The sequence below is a fragment of the Lissotriton vulgaris genome, chromosome 4_1 (assembly GCF_964263255.1).
Source record: "Lissotriton vulgaris chromosome 4_1, aLisVul1.2, whole genome shotgun sequence".
NCBI lineage: Eukaryota > Metazoa > Chordata > Amphibia > Caudata > Salamandridae > Lissotriton > Lissotriton vulgaris.
This window is the reverse complement of record NC_141691.1, coordinates 1,578,872,163-1,578,893,455: the sequence shown is the minus strand read 5'-3', so window position 1 is coordinate 1,578,893,455 and position 21,293 is coordinate 1,578,872,163. Positions and strand designations below refer to the sequence as shown.

The window sequence follows — 21,293 nt, the reverse complement described above, 5'->3', positions numbered from 1 at the left end:
TGGGATATTTTTTTTATAAACCTAACAAACTCTGGTTGCGAGGTCGACAATCTCCTGTATTGGACTTGGCCCCCCCTTCATTTAATCCCCCCCACTACTCTCTGGGTCAGTTTCTTGTCCCCCTCCCCACAAATAATAGATTCAATGCACTTACAGACCTAGATGGTTGTGATTGACACAACCTGAACAGGAGTGTATTTACTCCTGGTCAAAATCCACCTTTACGGGTTCCTGAAACACAATTGCCTGTAATTGAAACATTTGATCAGTCTAAACCAATCGCATTTGTTTCATGGAATATTAAAGGCCTGAGTAGCAAAATTCAAGACCCAGATTGGATAAACATTGTAACTACATATGATCGAATTTTTCCAGGAAACGAGAGGTCGATCAGATAGACCTGGATGGTTATTGCTTGTTTTATACAGCCCCCCTCCCATCAAGATCGGGCAGAGCTAGGGGAGGGATCTTAACTATTACGAAATACTCTATGGGTGGAAGTCGTTTCATTTTATAATGCTTTCCCCCTTTTATCACTTATTATTTTTAAAAGGTCCAGATGAAGACATTATTGTTTTAGTTAACTTTTATAACAATAACTTTCTAGGTGATATGAAAAAGGTTGCATACGAGTTTGAGATGGATATTAACAATTGCTCTTTAAAAGTCACCCCAAAAATACTCAGGCTGGGCGATTTTAATGCACATTGTTGTCAGCTCTCAAACTCAGCAGCATGGGGTTTTAATGAAGATGAAGGGGATCTATACCATTTCAATCATAACCAGTATGGGGAAGCTCTGAATAGACTTCTAGTGATTAATAACCTAGAGATTTGTAATCCAATTGATATAGTTTCTGGCATGTTGTATAACACGTTTGGCATACCCTCTCAGGGCAGTACAATCAATTACATAATCGCAGCGAGCCCCCTTAAAAAACGTATCTCCAGTTGCGAGATCAATTACTTCAATTTTAGCAATCACACTGCTATAACTGGCAAAATGAAATGGCCAGGAATACATTCAGAACAGATAAGGCTCATTAAGCTCATGATTGCAAAAGCTAATGGTATAACACTAAAATGAGCCTTAGCAGATAAATTATCCCTTGTCCCATAGATAATCAAAAAGAGACAGAGGAACATCCTAACATGCCTAGAATATGTTTCCAATTCAACCCAAATAACCATGGCATTTGAGGCCATAGTAACGGAGGTCAGGCATTATCTATCCAGGAAAAAGCCAACTATCATAACAGCGGGGCCTAGATGGTACGATCATGCGTGCACTAAATCGCTAACAGCTTTGCACCAGGCCCTGGGTGTAATTCCTAGAGATAAAACTTTAGTGAAGCAACTCCGCTTCCAATATACTTAGGCCAGGAAAAAAGAATTAAAACCTTGAAGGAAGAAACCTGGAACAACTCCAAGTGGAAATTGCAAAAAACTAAGGATTTTTGGAGCATTATTAACGCCCCTTCCTCAAATCAACATCAGCTCCTACATTGGACTGTCAGGTTGATGAGGAATCTTGGGTTGGGTCTTTTCCCGCATATTTGACCATAATATGGAGGGGGTGGCATCAGAGAACGTACCCGTGATCCCTTTCATTGATTCACCATTGGTCTTCGAACATTAAGAGGTCCGAGAAGCCTTTCCCCAGTGCTCCATTAACAAAGCGCCAGGACTGGATTGTACTCCCATAGATTTTTTCATTTATCAGCCAGATTTGTTGGGCCCTGTGCTGACAAATCTTTTCAACGCAGTCGCAAAAGTGGGCCCACCTTATTCATGGAAGAAATCAATTTTAATGCCAATTCACAAGAAGAGAGACAAATCTGAACCTAAAAATTATAGGCCAATAACATTGTTGGATAGCACAACTAAACTCATGGACATAGTTTTATTGAATCGTTTAGATGATTGGACAGCCAACAGTAAGGTTTTAATGCCAGTCCAATATGGATTTAAAAAGGGTATGGGTACCCAAGATCAGTGCCTCAATCTTAGCCTACTAATCGCCAAGTACCCCCAAGCAAAGTCCAGCAGATTATACTTGGCGTCTATGGATTTGTCAGCAGCATTAGACTGTGTGGCGCGCCAATACCTATGGAGGAGAATGGAGGAAATGGGCCTAGATGGGGCTATTATATTATTTATCAGGCAGCTTTACTCATCAGCCACAGCTTTCATCAGATACAGGAGAGAAGGGAAGTGCACCAGGGTGTTACCAATCAATAGAGGAGTCCGCCAGGGCTGCGTACTCGCCCCATTTACATCAATGGGGCAGAAGCGCCTCTGAAGGACTCAACACAAGACGTCCCTAAAATTAAACAATGTCCGCATCTAAATCCTCCTCAATGCGGACAACGCAGTGCTAATTGCCTGCACGGGCCTGGCCCTACAAAAGTTATTAAATATCTATGTAACCTACATGGAAAAATTAGGGCCGAAAACTAATGAGGCAAAGACTGGTCAGAAGGATAGGAAGGTCCCGACTTTTTATGTTTCCAGGAAAAAAATAGCCCACACCGATACCTTTTCTTACCTAGGCGTAACATTTGATAGGCAGCTATCATGGTCCCATATGCTTGCCACTAGGGGGTTATCACAAGAAAGAAGTATCATTGCTCTCCATTCTTTTATAAAAAAACTGGGGGCGAAGCTTATCGATATGGTAAGAAAGGTTTATGCAGTTAAATCAGTGTCGGTTGCAACTTATGGGGCAGGCATATGAAGCCATATTAATCAGTCTTCCCTCCAAGTGATAGAGGACACTTTTTGGAAAACGTTAATGGGTCACCCTGTAAGCTGCTCTAACCTGATCGCCCACACAGAATTGGAGGTCCCCTATCTGTCTGATACAATCTCTGTGGCACCAATTATCCTGTGGCACTCCATCTGGAGAAGGAAACCTATTCAGACTACTCAAAACCTAATTGAAGATTGTTTATCCATGGAAAATGCCCAAAGGATCCCAGGGATTTCGAACATCAAATCCACTCTCTCCGCCTTAGGTCTGGAGCGCCTATTCGTTATCTCCAGGAATTGTATGAGCATCTCAAGACGGGAGTTAAAAGCCCATTTTCTTAAACAAAGAGCAGATGCCAGACTGCAAATAAACTGCACAAAGGTATAGGTAAAATGATACCTTGAAGGTCCGAAGACTCAGGAAGGGACAATGTCATACCTATTTACTGTGACAAACTTCCGTCAGATTCCTTCTAATTAGATTCCGATTGAATCTTATTCCGTGTATGCTGGCGCACCCTGCAGGAATCTATTCCATGAATGATTTACCTTCTTGTCTCTGCGATGTTTCCTCAGCACAATCAAATTTACACATTGTTTTCTTCTGCAAATTCTATAAGGAACTCTGCAAAAGATTTATTCTCCCACTGATGTGTAAATTTCATTTTAAACAATGCCGTGTAGCAATGTTCTTTTTACAATCCCTGCCTATGGTTTGCTTTTCAGTGGCATCTTTCTTAACTCAATCAGGGAATGTCAGGCGGCAGTACAACACTAGTGATTGAATTTTAAACAGCCTTTACCAATTGTTTTTTATCTGCGATTGTTTTAACTCTGTTTTTATTATCTTCATATTGACATGTATATAATTCTGATTTTGCACTGATTGATTGATTGATGTTTTTAAATTTGTATTAATCTGCACTTTTATGATCTTATACTATAAGTATCGAATAAAGTAATTGACTGACTAGTAACCGGTTACAGGGCAAGGAGAAATGGCAACCGAAACGGGTAACCAACATAAAAACCATTAGGGAACAGTTCACTTAGTTAAAGGGAAGAACACAAATTGCAGATACATTTTCTCTGTTGGATAACGCTTCTTTATAAAATATGCAGTGTGCATACATTATAAGGCCCTAAATGCTTATTTTATAATAAACAACAGATCATTTGTTTGCCCAATACCTTAGCACGAGTGTTATTAATTGTTGTGTAAAATGATAGAACAAAGTAATACGGTGCATCATCAGCAATAAAAGAGAAAACAGGAAAGAAATAATTCCGGGAGGGTTTCAAGAACAACTCTGGTTATGAAGACTGTACAGATGACTTCAGGGGTTCTTACCAAAATGTGATCTCCATTCAACAGACCCGGTGACCCCTTGAGCTTGCTGTGTCTGCCTAGTTACTGCTTCTATGGACAGCATCCAGTGCTTAATTTGTGAACAGAAGAGTTCCGGTGCCCGAAGATCTGCTCAGAAGCTGGCAGCTGGTGTAACTAAATGTTGGCGCGCTAAATACCGAGGACGGTAGTCTTTAATTCACGACGAGACGCTCCCAATCTCTTTCTTTCCAAACTTGAAATATCCCGTTAGTGACTGTTTTGACGTCTTTCTCTTCCTCAGTCTTTCTGATCAGTGTGGCTTTTCCCTCTCTTAAATGTCTTATATGGGAAAAATACGTGTCTGAATCAGCCACCGGCAACCACTGGCTCAAATTAAGCACTGGAAGTATTACTTCAAAATACTTTGTGGCCAGTGGTGTTTTATCGGATATTCTCATATTAACCGTTTGGTTTCAGGCTACAACTCTACACATCTTTTAATCAATTTGCCCCAGCATTTGAAAGGTCACTCAACAGCACTCTTCACCAACAGGGGTCTTTTAGCCTCGTTGCAGCTTGCCTCACATATGCCATAGTGTGTCTTTATGCTGATGCGTTTCGAGGCAAGAACGCCTCTTCTTCATAGGCTTCCGTAAATCAGGCATTCAAAATTCACTTCAAACAAATGTGCTTTTATTTGGAAAAACGCCCCCAGTGGACTTGGCTCTGTGCAATCTTTTTCAACAAAGCATTACGGGAATAATAGTATTAAAACTCTACACATCTTGTGGGTTTTCGGCAGTCTTTACATCTGCATATCCAAAATTTAGACAGTGATCTTTGTGAATAATGACTGATTTTATGTGTGCACTTGACACTGTTCATGACGTACAATGCCTTTGCATTAACAAAAAGATGTTTAAATCGGGACACAACTTGTTAGCCTGCAGGCGTCTTTCCAAATTAACTTGGGCAAAACACAGAGAAAAATTCGTACTAAAGCACTGCAGTATAATGAAAAATGTAAAAAAAATGTCAACTTTCAAAGACCAAATACAATATGAAATAAGTAAAAAATTGGTATGTAGTAATCAGAATGTGACACACATGAAAAGGGCTGGGATAAAAACTTAGAGTAATGGTATATATAATTTAAAGACAAACTTGTAGTCTAGCTCACTGTCACGAGGAATTAGATTCCTCGTATAGCTATCCCTGCTGCTCAAAGGAACACCAAAGAATACACTTTTTACAATGCTCAATTTTTTCTCATTGTCTGAAATTTTACAGTGGTTAAGAAACATTTACACTGAGTAACAAACTCCGTTTGTAAATCTTTTCATCCTGACATTCTTGTTCGAACCCCGATCTAATCTAGTAATAGCTAAAATTAGTTGCTTTATGGGCACTATACACAGGTCCTCTCCCACTTTCCATAGCGGAATGCCATAACACAAAACTCACTCACCATCTTAACTCTGCATAGCAATTTCAATAAGGAATATATGCAGAATTACTAAAAAGCGATAAAACTGAGAACAATTTGAATAGAGGGAGTAAGAAAGAAGAGGGAAAAACTATAGAGAAAAAGAGCGGAGATATCACGAAACCAGACATGCTTTGTAATTTTAAACACCAAATCATCTGTATATCTTTATCTAAAAAGAAGGCGAAAGTCCTACTTGAAAATGAACTCTAGGAGACTGTATGAGTGACAGATTAGAACCAATCTTTCTCACAATACTTCGGGATGAACCATAGGATTTCCCAGACCAAAGGACCTGAAAAAAATATAAAACAAATAATTGTTCAATACATCATTTTAATAAGATTCAGGGCATCCAAATCATGAGCGGCGACATGTACTAAAAAAAAAACCACACAAAAAAACCACACACACCTATTCGCAATTCGTTAGCTAGAAACTTATTTTCAGATAGTGACCTGTGTCAAAACTATTTAAACAAAACAAAAAAAAAAAAAAAAAAAAAGGTGTACACACATTCCTAAGATACCAGGCATGTTTCTCTTAGAACTGCCATGAAGATTGTCTTCAATGACGTACAGTTCTTCTCAAGACTTTCTAAGAAGCGCTTTTAATATGGTGGAAAACTGAAGGGGCAACTAGAAGAGACAAATATGTTTATCTGTAGTTTAATTGGGGTAAACGGAGTTGGTGGGCTGAAGTAGTTTCACATAAACGCAGTTCTTATACCAAAAACCAAAGTTCCATGTTTTAACAAGGAAAAACTAAACAAAAGTATAATTTTTGTTTTTCCAATGAATAGGAGCTGCATTTGGTTCACTGTGCAGCACAATGGAGAAAAATGAATTGGCGTTAAATTAGTTGTGCTGAGGCTTCCAATTTGTTAAATATTTATGCAGTGGGCATGCAAATGCTGTACAAGCCAACATATATTTTTAGAGTGAATGTGATTTAACCCCTTCGAGGCTAATGACGAGCTGGGCTCGTCATGGCGCTTACCTGCCGTGCGCGGATGACAAGGCCAGCTCGTCATAAAACAATATAAAACAATAAAACCCAGCGCAGGACGGGAAAACGCCTAGCAGCCATGGGGTTAATGCAAGTTTATCTACAGGATGTTTGGACATTTGCTAAATAAAGGCACATTGAAAAAGACTACAAAGTGAAGCCATTTTACGTTTCAAAGTTTCAAAAATTATGCGGATTCTTTTTAAAGCAACTTGGTCTATATGGACTAAATCTTTGATTGTGATATCACTATTATAATCTTATAACACGAGTTTCTAAAGAACTGCATATATTCAATCATCATAATTATTCTTAGCAATGATTCACCAATAACTGAGAATGTTTTACTCCAATGAATCATACAGAAATGAGTACAGTTAATGTCAGCAATGAATAACGTAATATGTTTCAGCGGACAAGGTTTGAACTCAGTTGGCCCTCTGTGCCTGGTTCAATGTTTTAACTTTTCAGGTTCTGAGCAGCAGACACTACTGCGTCAGTACGTGTATGGTTTTACAACATACTTCCTCGGAGGTTAGTCGCATCTTGTGGTATCTGGCAGGATACATCTACGTCTCACATGACTGGCTAGGACTACTCCCTCCAAAACCCCCCACCGCCCCTTCACCGCCACCCCCAAGGACCCCCCCCCCCCTCAAGCCAACAGTTATTTCCTGGAACGTTAAAGGCCTGCTAGATCGGATTAGACCAGTGCTTTAAATGGGAAAATATAAGTGCAGGTACTCATTAAATTGAGTTAGGGGTGTGGTTAGTGGGCGGGGTTAGAGGCGGAGCAAGACATGCTGATACAAAGACACTTCTCTTGAGTATTCATTTTACCCTTGAACTGCCCTTGATAGTAATCTCAAACTAAGGATATGTACAGATTAACAGGTACATATGCTAATAAAGGGTGGTGTGAAGACTGGTTTGGAACAAGCCCTAAATCATAATGGAAGGAGCTCGTAAACTATGAGTAGAGCCAAGCCATCTACAGTACTATTATCACTTTCAGGCTAATTATCAGTGGTCCCAGACCTAACAAGATGCTGGCATAAATCATTATTAATGAGTTCTACACCACTCAGACTCGCTATGACCACTGGGCTCAAAGGGCTTCAGACCCCCCCCCCCCACACACACCTCCTCCTCACCCCCCCTGCGTGTCAGCCCGGGATGAGACAGCTACACACAGACAGTTTTGGAGCTGCTGTAGACTGGCTTCTCTGGCGTCTGTCTTATCACAGCCGCACCGAGTACTTCACTGGTCTTTAAAAGACCATTTACTTGCCAACGAGGCTTTGTTGTTTTTCACCCCTTCTTAGAACCCCTGGAGCTCTACTCTGCCTATTGCTGGAAGACGACTCCCCCCCCCCCCCCCCAATATTTTATTAACCCCCACCCCTTCCCCTAAAAATATGGCGCTAGTTGAGTCTCTGACACCACTTGCAGGACATACCACAACACGTGAGAAATATATTAATCTAAACAAAACGTGTTAACTCATTACATGAAATGAATGGTAAACACGAAATGTTAATGGTTCCTTGTTGTTGTAAAATTTGCAGCCTCCTAATGTCATACTCTTCCTACTTGCTTAACTTAAGTGAAGTCCTTAGATCTTGTAGAGTGCACACACACATACCCACAGAAACGAGCATTCCACACACTTCTTTTCAAATAAACTTTGTGTCCCGATTCTCTTCCTCTATGATCTAAATTCTCTGACAAACATACACAATATCAGGCAAACACGAACACATAAGCAGACAAATACACACAAGACTCCCTTCGATTATTCCTTAGTTACTTCGCAGTGCCAGCGACTGTGCAAATGAGATTGACAGAGCAGGGCCTGGATGCGGAATATTCTCCAACATCCCGACATCCCACATCCTGTGCATAATGCAAATTAGCCGCTGATGAATGGTTCAGGGTGGCTCTGCTAAGGGGCGGGCTAGAGAGGCGCTTTGGATGTCAGAGTGCCCTATACATCTGCTCAGCTCTAACTGCCTCGAGCTCAGCAGCACTAGAAGCAGCAATGGTCGAACATTTCTTGCGTACCGGTACTCTCCTTGGCAGTGAAGAAGTACCGGTACTCAGCTCGCTAAAAATGAGAAGTGCCGGTACTCAGTACCTGTGAGTACCGGCCCATTTAAAGCACTGATTAGACGCACTGCAGTGCTGACATACATAAGAGATACAGATCAGGGGTCATACTATTACAGGAAACTCACCTACTGGGCACGCGCTGTGCCTTCTTAGGCTGCTTTGGGAACAATAGAATTTTGCATTCTGAGTTTGCCTGTGTCTCCAGAGGGGCGACCATACTGCTACAAAATTCCTGCCCCCTTGTAGTTACCAGGTGTCATGCTGATTCCCAGGGGTGCTCTGTGGGAGTTGTAGGCAGTCTAGAAGCCAAACATTATAATTTTGTATCCTGCTATATTCCCCCTGCATCTGCTGCAGACCACCCTTCAATCACTGCGCTCCTTTGTTTTGTCCCTTCCTCAAGGGTTCACTATCATGGATGGTGAATTTAATGCAGCTCCCAATCCTGAGCTTGACGCTTCCATGGCCCCATATCCCGGTAGGTGGGCTCGCTCTTCCCATTTGTCCCATGGGTCGACTGAGCCTCTGCGATGCTTGGCGCCCTCCTGGCACCCTACCGTACAAGCCTATACCCATCGCGCAGCTGCACAGGACACCGAATCGTGCATCAACTCAAGTTTTCAAGTTTTTATTATTATGTTTTGGCTCTCATTGAGGGCCACATAAAAGACATACCACCAATACAAGTAATAATACATCAAACACTATATTTCATCTATATACAATATTTCTAGTACATATGTCGATCAAGTCCAAAGAAAAAATCATTCATTAAAGTAAGCACAAAGAGAAGCTGGCACAATAAATAAATAACATCAATAAATATCTAAAAAACTTTTGAAGAATTTAAAAATGAAGAAGCAGAACACTTCATTTGGAGGGCAGTATAAAGATTGCATAAAAATATTTAGAGTAGATATACCTAAGCGGAGACAGATAGGTTTTAGCCATTTAAGGCGCAAAGTACGAAGTGCTGGGCAGATCAACAGAACGTGCATACGGTCCTGTATACTAGTATTACAAAAATTGCACATATTAGATGAACCGTGCCATTTAGAGAGAAGTACATTTAGTGGCAATAGATCGTACTGAAGAAGGAACCAGAATCTTCTGATGCCATGGGGTAAGTTCCATAAAACATAATTTACTGCTTTTTTGGCAACATATGAGTTAAGGAGAAGATCACAACCCCCTTTTCCTTGTAATATGTTTTTATCGGTTAGAAAGCATAGTTCCCATGATGCCTGTTTTAGCAGGATTTTTAGTTGTACTAGAGAGTACTGGAACAAAGTACCTTCCTCCAACCTCAGAATAGTCACCGCTTTTCTGAAGTTCTTTACAAGTAATGAGAACTCTTTAAAGTTGCCTAATAATTCACTCTTCAGCAGTGCCCTCATTGTCCCCGGTTCCGCTCTGGCTAGAGAGGCCACCCATCGTACCAGGGCACAGAGCCCCTGTACCCAGCTACCCCTTAGCCCAAACTCAAGTCTGCATGCTGCTAAAGAGCAGTTAGTATTTAGGGATGCGAGGGATCTCAGAAGTTTCCCTTCGATTTTATTGCAGAAATCCCATAGTTTTATATCTATGAGTTCAATGCCGTAAATGAGGGTAGCGGGAATCTTAGCCTTATATACTTCAAGCAGAGAGGCAAAGTGTCTTTTGCCAGTTGCTGAGTAGAGTGTTTTGAGGCCATTGCCATGTGCTATAGCCTTTCGTGCACAGTATTCGATGTGCGGCCTCTCGCTCATGTTAGCCGCGATGATTTTCCCCAAAAAGGTGTAGGTTTTAACGACCTCCAATTTTTGACCACCGATTTGCCAGCCGAAGTTTTCCGAGCGGCACTTCCTTCTCCCCCCTATACACATAATTTTGCTTTTGGTGATGTTAATTTTCATAGAGTGGGAGACTGCGAAAGCATTAAGGGCTTGCAACCTATTTGCCAAACCTTTCGGTGTCAAGTCAAGGAGGAGAATGTCATCAGCGTACATCAAGCAAGAAACAGAAGCCCCCCCTATCACTGGAGCAATGCCCTCACAGGCCGCCACCACGGTAGGCAAATCCTGCGTGTATAGGGAGAACAAAAGGGGCGCTAGAAGACAGCCTTGCTTTAGACCATTAAGGGAAGAGATACGGTCCGAAAGACCTCTTTCCCCCCCCTGCAGCACCCTACACCATGTTTCCGTATGTAATGAGCGGACAAGCGCCAGCAAGTACGGGGGTACTCCAAGAGAGGATAATTTTCTCCACAGCGTTCCACGATCTACTCTGTCGAACGCTGTGGAGAAATCAATGAAGGCTGCATAAACAAATCCCCGTCTTACTTTCGTATACTTGTCAGCTATTACGTGCAGGGCGGTTAAATTATCTAACGTGCCATGTTCCTTACGGAATCCCGTTTGTTCGCGTGGTAAGATATTGTTCTCGTCGACCCAGTCGGAGAGTAGCCTTAAGAGACATTTTGCAAAAATCTTACCGACTGAGTCGAGGAGCGCAATCAGGCGGTAGTTACTGGGGACTTCCCTTGCACCCTTCTTGAAGATGGGTATCAGAATACTACCCCTCCAAGATGCTGGAACCCTTTTGGTCTCAAAACAGGATTTGAATAGAGGGTAGAGAATTTTACTCCAAAGTAAAGGCTCCTGCTTGAGAACAGTCATGGGGAGTTCATCCGGTCCCATTGCACCGGACGAACGCATATTTTTTATGGCCGATACTATTGTTTCTTCTGTGGGATAGATAATTTCACCATCAGAGGTTACATCAGGGAAGTTAGTGTCCTCTATAATACCATTCCCCCCATAGAGCTCCCAGATGTAGGAAGACCAGACATCTTCAGCAATAGGGATAGAGCAAGGGATTACTCTATTGCCACATTCCTTCCCAATTATTGACCAGAATTCGCGGATCTTGCCATGCACTACAGCTTCCCTTAGGTTAATCCATACTAGGTCTTCCTTCTCCTTTTTTATTGTCGCCTTCAATCTAACTCTCTTTCTTTTTAACCTAGATACTTCTTTTTCCCGTTCCCCGTTTCTGTTTAGAAACTGGGCGCGTACTAGTTTATTTATCTCTTTATTTAATGTTCTCAGAGCACTGGGCATATATACCCGCTTTAAAGGACACCTAGCTTTTTTAATATCTAGAATAATGTCCCGCATAAATTTTTCAAAACTGGATATTTCTAAACCATGCCAAGCATTCAGGTCTGCCATGGTTTTACACAAACTAATATGCACCCTAGCAATTGCAGATGGATTCCAGTAGCATCTACCAGAGGAAGTATGAAAGTCCGTAACTTCACCATTAAGAGACCATGATGCCGTACTAGGTGGTTTTAAAGAAATAGCCAGGATAAGTATATTATGATCACTCAGCATCGTAGGAACTAATATAAGATCCAAGATGCGCGGGAATATATCATAATCAGATATCGCATAATCAATTATAGAGGGCTTACCATGGGAATTATGCGTAAATTTTGCAGGTACATCGGAGGGGAATCTCCCATTTAGAATAAGCCCCTCGACTATCGATAATTCCTCAAGGAGAAGTTTCCCTCTTTTGCTAGTTGTGATTTTATCTGGGAAAACAGATTGTGGTATAAAAAACGCCTCTTCTTTTGCTCTATTTCTGAAAAGATTCATACTAGAGTTAGATATTTTGCAATTTAGGTCGCCTACTAATATGACTTGTGGGGCGGGAGTTCTATTTTTAATGAGGCCAATATATTGAAATACCTGCTTCAGCACACGGTTAAAACACTCTCCAGGAGGAATATAAGCATTTATAATAACAACAGACGTCTTCATGGGAAGTGTGGGAAGGTTTGCTATAGATATAGCCTGGAAGAGGTTACTAGGGTCGATGTACTGAGCAAATTTCCAATTCACTTTGTTGGATAACAGGCAAGCGATTCCTCCTTTAGCATGGCCTTTCTTGGAAGCAACAGCCGGGACTTCCAACACAAAATAGTCATTTCTGACATCAAGTTTACTAGTGCACCAGGTTTCTTGGATACAAATTACGTTTGCACCCAACGTAAATAAAAACTCCAGTTTCTCTGGGCTATTGTGTATCCCGGCTGCGTTCCATGAAATAATTTTCAATTGGTTATTAAAGATGCTGAAATAATTTAGGATTGTCTGTGGATTTAGCTGCTAGAGCACTATGCAACCAGTTCCATCGATTAGAATCCTCTAACAAAGAGGAATTCTTGGTCAGTGGGAGTGGTTTTATCTGGGAGACTAAACGTTTCCCTTTTGCTACCCAGACCTTTAAGTCTTTAAAGGATGAACCGATCCCAGTTTGTTTATCATCTTTTTGGGGCATCCTATAAGACACATCTTTATAACCAAAGTTCATTATAGGAAGGACATCAATGCCTGTACAATGTCGTGCATCAACTCGTTGTGGTTTCAGGCTTAGGATCTCTTCTGCATGCAATCTGTATGCATTCTCCCGTGCGAAATTTCAGATCACGCCCCCCTTTTCTTGTCTTAGGGAACTCAACCCAGTGTCCTCTGCCCTATGTGGAGATTTAGTGCTTGGCACTTGGAGCACCCAGATTGTGCTGCTTTGTGGAGGAGCTGTAATTCTTCTTTGAACTTAAAGTGAGGTCGGTCTCCTCTGCAGCGATGCTGTGGGCCTCTTGTAAACCTTCCTTATGGGGTCGTCTCATGGGCAACGTGTGTCGCTCCGAGGCTCTTCGACTAACATGTAACCGATCTGGAAGGTCAAATAATGCGTTTAGAGGCTGAATTGCACCAGCATGACTGATGACGCCCGCTGCCCCTGGCGGTCGCTCAGAGCTAACTGCAGCGGATCTCTCTGGATGAGGCGAAGCAGTGTTGGATGGCCTCCACACAAAGTATACAAGTCAGGCGAAAAGTCAGGCATACTGTTACATTGGCTGGCAAATCGTGGCATTCAGACAGGGGGGTACCTGCAGTCCAGGATTCCTCCAGGCTTCTTTAGGATGGGTTGAGGGATATAGCCCCAGTTTCTGCAGATTTCTACAAGAAACGGTCTTAAGGGCATCCACCGCCTTCACCGGAGAATGCCAATTCTATTCTAGATAGCATACCCTTCACGTCCATCCCAGATTCATTGACTAGAGAGCTTGACCAAGCCCTCCCTGTCTAGAAAATACATTCTGCTATGACAGCATTGCAGACCAGGAGAACTCGGACTCAGACAGGTACACTATTGAATATTATAAACATTTCCGGGACATACTATGCCCTCATCTTCTAATATTCTATAAAGCTGCGTGAAGGCAGGGGTCCTTCTCATCGGAATTGGACTGTGCCATCATTGTGGTCCAGCCTACGGCTGACCTTCCTAGAGACTGGTGCTCATCGTATCGCCTCATTTCTCTTATCTACACTGATATCAAGATTTATGCGAATGTATTGGCAAACCTGGCTGACCCAAGCACTGCCATACTCTATACACCATGATCAACGTGGATTTATGCGGGGTCGCAGTACATGCCACTGAATCCGGAGGGTCCACTTTGCTTTATCCCGAACGCAAGACCTCGACTGCACGCTGGCTCTCCAGCTTGTCATCTTCACCAAGGGTTTTGATCCTGTATCCTGGGACTTCCTCGACCGGGTCCTCCAGAGGGCTGGGTTGGGATACCTTCCCCCATATGGTCAGTCTCCTTCACCGCTAAGTTCTGGGTATATGGGATCCTCCCTTGCCTTTCCCATCGGACGATGCATGCGCTAGGGATGCCCGCTCTCCCCACTATTATTCACTTTAGCGATAGAGCACCTGGCAATGTGATGCTCAGATTTGAGGCTAGTGATGGGGGTTTAATCCCCTTATGCGTGGATGATATTCTTTGGTTCTTGAGAAACCCACCAAATTTAGGGCCTAGTTATTTGACCTTCTTCGCTTGTATGGTGACGCAACAGGTATGCAGGTTAATGCGGCTAAGTCCTGCCTGATGGAGGTTCGGGGAGACACGCAAGGGAGGCTCTGGTGTCCCAATATTCCAGTTCGCTGTAACACTTTCAAGTACCATATACAAAATACTGTTACTTTGCTGAAACGGATAAGAAGGTCTTGGATTATTTTATATAGTAATGCTGCCGTTTTTGTTGAAACTGATAAGAAAATATTGTACAGGACATTTTTTATATAGCCAATAGAAATGTATCACAAATGTTCCATATGCAACTGTGAAGCGCTCCGATACCCAAGGGTAAAGTCCGCCCTATACAAAACTCTATAAATCCAAATAAATAAATAAAAAATGGTATTCATATCTGTCCCCTTTCTGACCTGGGGCCTTAATTTTCAGGGACTTCTGCAGATCCTTGACCGTGACCTAGGTCGTTGGTCCACCCTCCCACTGAATCCCCTGGGAGGTATTGCCCTGTTCGAAATGGTGTGCCTACAGTGCTATTCATATGTCTTAGGGAATTACCCCCGTCTAATTCCCCGCAAATGGTTGAGTTCCCGAGCTGCTAAACTTAATGCTTTTATATGGGAAGGCGGTAGGCAAAAGGTAATCTTTTCGCTGCTGCACAGATTCCCTTTAGATGGTGGCCTGGATATTTATCTTTATTATCTACCAGCCCACCTAGTTCCTATTATTGGCTGGTTCACCGGGGGTTGGGATGACCCTGCTTATCTGCTGTGGGTCTTGATGGTCCGTTGGACCTTCTCTACGGAGCGCACCTTTCCTCTACGTTGCCTGCAATCGGGTGTCCATCACCTGCTGGAGAGCTGCTCTTTGTTTTACTCACTGGAGCCAGCACCCCACTGAGATGACACATTTATGGCGAAGAACTCCTCTCCCAGGTCTCTAATTTGGAGGGGTTTGCTCCCCGAGACCAGATCGGGATCTCCTACCTGGGGGATGTTAAAAAGAGAGGTCCTTGATGTCCTTTCAAAACCTGAAGGATCGATATGCCCTGTCCAATACACAGTTCTTCTGCTTCCTTCACTTGTGTCATGCAGGGGCAGGCTCTACCAGATGGCTCACTTCCTGAATACAATCTCCTCGAAGTCAAAATTTTTCTTGGATGACTGGGGAAAGGTGCCATTCTTTTTAATCTACTGCTCTTTGGTTATTCATGCTACGGATGGCATAGAGCGCACTAGACAAAGATGGAGCACCTGGGCGGGAGACATCGATTAGGACGAATTGAGGGAGGCATGCATGGCACCCAGCGAGTTAGCAACTTCCTCACAACTGCGCATGGTCCAATTAACTATCTTCACACAACCTACCTTGCCCCGCGGCGACTGCAACACTTGCCACTCAAGCCTCCTGCGCGGGTTCTGCACTACCAGTGACATTTCTTTCACGTGGCATGGGAATGCCCAGCACTGAGCCCCTTCTGGGAGGAAGTGGGTTGGTACTCTCTAATGTCCTGGGGCGCCCCCTAGAGCTGGCCCAGGATGTTGGAGGTCTGAGGGCAGATCACACCTTTCTGGTGGTAACCTGCTTGTTTGCCAAAAGAGACATGGTTGCAACTGAAGGCAACATGCACAACCCACAATTCAGGGCTGGCATAGGGGGGAGGACTGGTGTGCACATTAACAGAAACCCATCTTTATGGCCCGTTGATGTCCTCACAAACACCAGCGGTGTGGGGGAAATGGTGTTCCTACTATGATTTGTCAATATGATGCACTATCTCTACGCCAGAATGCTGCCGTGTCTCATTGGATTGCTGTATACAGGACGTCCACGTTTTGTAATTCTATGCCTCTTGCTGTGAAACTTTTAATGAAGTTGGCTATCAAAAAAAAAAACCTCCAAAATTGTTTTGAAGTGGCATATTTTGTATACTTCTATTTTGAAGGACATGGGTTCATCACAAGTTCTTGGAGCAACTGCAATTATGATGCTTACAACTTCCAAGAACAGGCTCTATGTGTCCACGCTTCTTTTTTGGCACACTTTTTGAACTGTCGTGGTGCTATAAATAATGATGGTCTAGGTGTTCACTTGCTTGCTTTTTTTGTGAGGGACAAACTCTGTTGTCAAGTTTTTGGATGATGGGAATATAGTTGGCCTTAAAACTATTTTTGCATTTTAGACCAGCTTTAAATTTTATACTAAACTTTTTCATGTTTAGCTAGATGGAGACAATATCATAGGTCTTCGTGATTCCGTAAGGACTTTACTTGATCATTCAATTATTTAAGTTTGGTGGCGTTCCATTCGATATTACCAATTTAAGGTATGTAATCAAAAATATAGGTCTTGATCGTTCAGAACAAACTCAGAAACTATGCACCTATCTAAGGACATATTCAGTACAGTTTTATTCTTAAAGTAAACATCTATCGATTTCTAGACCCTGTGTGTGCAGAAGGAAGGAAATCTGTGTTGAAAATATAGAAAACGATTTGGGAGCTTATTTTTTGGTATATCAGATTTGAAGGAATTTTCAACCTTCAAATTTTGTGTATTGGAGGGCTCATGCCAAATTGACTTGTTTTTAGTATTCTATTTCTCTTGTACCTCTTTGGCAATCATAAGTAAAAACATCTTCTTTAACTCCTTAAATTTGATCTGATGCTTAGTGAGATTTGAAGCATGATTAAACAATAATAAAGATGGATATACAGGAGTTTAAGTTACAAACATGTTTATTATTCTTTCATTGTATGATTGTCCTTGCTGATTCTTGATGCAGTATTGTAACTGCTTTGTAGCCATGTTTTGAGTGAATTGTAAATTTATTTAACTATGTAAGTTTGGTAATAACATGTAATAATGATATAGAAAACAATCTTGATAACACCGATATGAACAGATTCTGGATTTTATAAAATTATTTGAGATTACAAAACAAGGACTAATTTGTTCCCCACTTGTGATGGAGCTCTATATTGAATGCACACATTCTCAATGGTGTGGCCATAACCAATATATGCATGAGTAACAAATCAATGAATAACACTATCAAGATATTTACTAATGTCTCTATTCTTAGCTCAGGTTTTGTTTACTTTCATTTATCTCTTTCTGTTTTTCAGCCTTGACAAAACGACTGGGAGTCGCTAAACACATGTCTCCAGAAGCATATTACATTACTCAGTGCTGAAATTAATTGTCCTGATGTAGAATTTACCTTCTTTAATTTTCAATGACTGGTAATTCATACATATGAAAATTGTAGAAGCATTACTTTTAATAATTGAACAGATGCAGTTCTTTTGGATTTGAGTTTCTCATGACAGATACTGCAACAAATAAAAATTCCCTCCCACAAAAAGATCGTACATCCTCAACATTGACTCCTAATAGAATGGTTCATGGGGTTAACACAATTTCAGTTCCTAAGATTTTGTATATAAAACATTCAATGTTCTTTTTTAGTAAGTCTAGATGAGGGCATGTAGCAAATACATGTTGTAGATCAGCATCCGAGCTTCCACACCTATAACACTTAATACCCACTGTGCCTCCCCATTGTGCTATTTTAGCGGGTGTAAAATATAAATGATAAAGTGTTTTATAATGTTGCGCCTGTAGCGGTGCTGAACATAACAAGGTAGAACCCTTTTCTAGAGAGATTCCAAAACTTTCAGAGCTAATATTAAGATTGTCCTTCCATTTTTCACTCCATTTTTGGAAGTCGTCCTGCTTTGCTTGTATCAGTTCAGCATATAGTCTTTTGATTGTGCAATCTTGCCCTCCTTGAATTATCTCCATAATAGCGTTCCGCCTGAATCCCAGAGCTCCTCCTTTTTTGTTTAGAAGAAAACTCCTGATTTGTAAGTATTTAAAGAATTGTCTAGTTTCTAAATTAAATCTAGCTTGTAAGTCTGAGAATTGAAGAATCCCCTGGTCCCCCTTTACATCCCCTATTGTTCTAATTCCCCTACTTTCCCACTCTGCAAATATAGGTCCAGAGAAGATATCTTGTGGAAGGTTTAGATTATGTGAAAGTCTCGTATACGAATTATATTTCCCCAGACCAATTTTTTTTAGAGAAACTTTTCCAGATTTCATATGCTGCTGTAAGCGTCTTAAACTTCGTCCTCTTATAATAACTGGCCTCTGTAAATTTCAAAAACACATCCTTCGCTTCCATTCCCAAGGTTAATCCATAGATTGCTAATGATCCAAATTTGCTCCACACTTCTGATTCTTCCCCCCCCCCCAGCATACCAATCATATTCTGTAAAGCCGCCGCCCAGTAATAAGGTTTTAAGTCTGGAACTCCCCAGCCTCCCCTATCTCTCGGTAGTGTCAAGTATCTAAGGGCTCTTCTCGTTTTCCCCTTTGCCCAAATAAATCTATTTATTATACCCTACAGTTTTTTGAATATTTTACCATCAAATAATAAAGGTATTGCTCTGAATAAGTATAAGAATTTTGGGAGTATCAGCATTTTTACTATGTTCGACCGTCCCACTATTGACATATGCAATTTGTCCCACTTATCCAAGTCTTTTTCTACTTTTTTAATCAAAGGATTAATATTCTTTTCTACTAAGAAATCCAGATCTGACATTATGTTCACCCCTAAGTACGTGCCTTCTTGCACCACTCGACTGTCTATACACGGGGTAAATGAGTTTTTTATTATCTGCGTTTTAGATGTATTTAATTTATACCCCGATATCTTTCAGAATTTCAACGCCTCAGATTCAAGGTGTTCTATAGTTTCAGAGGGATTTGGAGAGATTACAGCGATATCGTCTGCATAAGCTAAGATTTTACACTGCCCAATGAGTGTTGTTACCGGAGCAATCATCTCTGATGCCTCTATTCTACGAATTAATGGGTCCATATATATGGCAAACAATAGCGGTGAGCAAGGACACCCTTGTCTAGTCCCTCTTTTTATTTGGAATTGGCCCGTGTTCCCACCATTCACTCGTACAGTTGCTACCGGTTTTAGATAAAGAGTTTGTAGGGCTTTAATAAAACCTTGTTTAATGCCTGTTCTTGCCAGAGCAAACCAAAGGTAGCCCCAGGAGACCCGATCGAATGCTTTTTCTGCATCAAGTAACATCACTGCAATCGGGTCTCCGGTGACTGACGCTACATCGAGTAACGTTATTACTTTTCTTATATGTTGGGTAGTTTCTTTCCCTGGTATAAAACCGTGTTGGCAGCTAGAGACCATTTTATCAATAACTCTTGCAAGCCTTGATGCCAATGCTTTAGAAAAGACTTTTACATCTGCATTTAGTAAAGTTATAGGCCTGTACGATCCTGGATCTTCCCGATTTTTCCCTTTCTTTAATATTACTACCACCTCAGCGCCCCCCCATGACTTAAATGATGATTTGCCCAGCTGTGCCAATTGCATCACCTTCATTATTTCTTCTATCAAGCAGTCCCAAAATGCTTTATAAAATTCTATAGGGATTTGGTCAGGACCTGCTGCTTTACCAGAGGGCAGATTCCATATTGCCTCCTTAATTTCTTCTATCTGTAGGGCTCCCTCTAATCCATCTGCTTCCTCTTCCTTGATTAAGTCTATAGGAATCTCTTGGAGATACTCCTTCATTTCTTCCTTATCTATTTGAGAATCACGGCCCTCTAGTTCTTCGTCATACAATTTCTCGTAGAATGTCCTAAAGACTTCTCTTATTTCGTTCGACTCTGAGCGAATCGTGCCAGATGTATCCCTAATTTCTCTAACTATACCTATAGCTTCTTGTTGCCTTGTCCGAGTAGCCAAGATTCTGCCTACTGACTCACTTAACTCATAGCACTTCTCTCTTTAATATTATAGATTTTCGCTGCTTTACTAGCAATTTCGCCCTTTCAATGACTGGTAATTCATACATATGAAAATTACTTTTAATAATTGAACAGATGCAGTTCTTTTGGATTTGAGTTTCTCGAATTTTGTTAGTGGTATCTAAATGCAATATTTAGTCAATATCATGAAGTTAGTCCATTAAGGTAACTGGCGAATAAGGATATCTGCGCTGTACTTAAATAGCTCTGCCTTTTCCTCAATCTTGGATTCTAGTCTATCCTGTATATCCCCAATATTATCTACAACTTCACTGGGTGTCAAACTACTTTACTAACGACGGTAATAACCTTTCAACTGAAAAGAGGGTATTCGACTAAAAAAAGAAGGCCAAATGAAACAGAGCGCACAAGGATTTGCTTAGAATGCCACAATTCTCACACTTGTCCGTTGATTTTGAGTTGTAAATTCTGGGTGCCATATTCAAATAAGTGGGTATATATAATAAAATTTAAAGATTCATGAATATCTCAATTTGACTGCAATATTAATTAATCCTGGTGTCCATTCAATAATCTGATTTAAAAAAAAGTTTTGATGCTTTATAATCTAGCATCACCAGCACAAAATACATATTCACTTCTGAAGGTTTCTAAGCTTTTGAACGGGAGGCAACATAAAATTGACATGGGTCTCAGAATTTAAATAACAATGTGACTTTATTTTGACAATGCGCAACTGCTATTTCTATTTCTTGACCTTGAGGACCAGAACACAGACCTACAATGCCATCTTGAAGACCTTAATTACAGATCCATGAAGTCAAATATCATAATCATAGTGGGGCCTGACGGTGCGGAAAAGGATGCCAAAGAGGGGTAGGCCAAAAGACTGTTAAAGCACATCTTGCCAATGAT

General features: G+C 41.4%; 1 protein-coding gene across 2 annotated transcripts in view; it reads right to left on the bottom strand.

Moving 5' to 3' along the window:
* Nucleotides 1-21,293, bottom strand: part of MTFR1 (mitochondrial fission regulator 1) — a 367,443-nt gene that overhangs the window by 188,521 nt on the left and 157,629 nt on the right. For both annotated transcript variants that reach the window (XM_086965807.1, XM_086965808.1), the window contains exon 3: nt 5,763-5,861. In XM_086965807.1, coding sequence (XP_086821933.1) covers nt 5,763-5,861 — 99 coding nt within the window. The remainder of the gene's footprint in view (nt 1-5,762; nt 5,862-21,293) is intronic.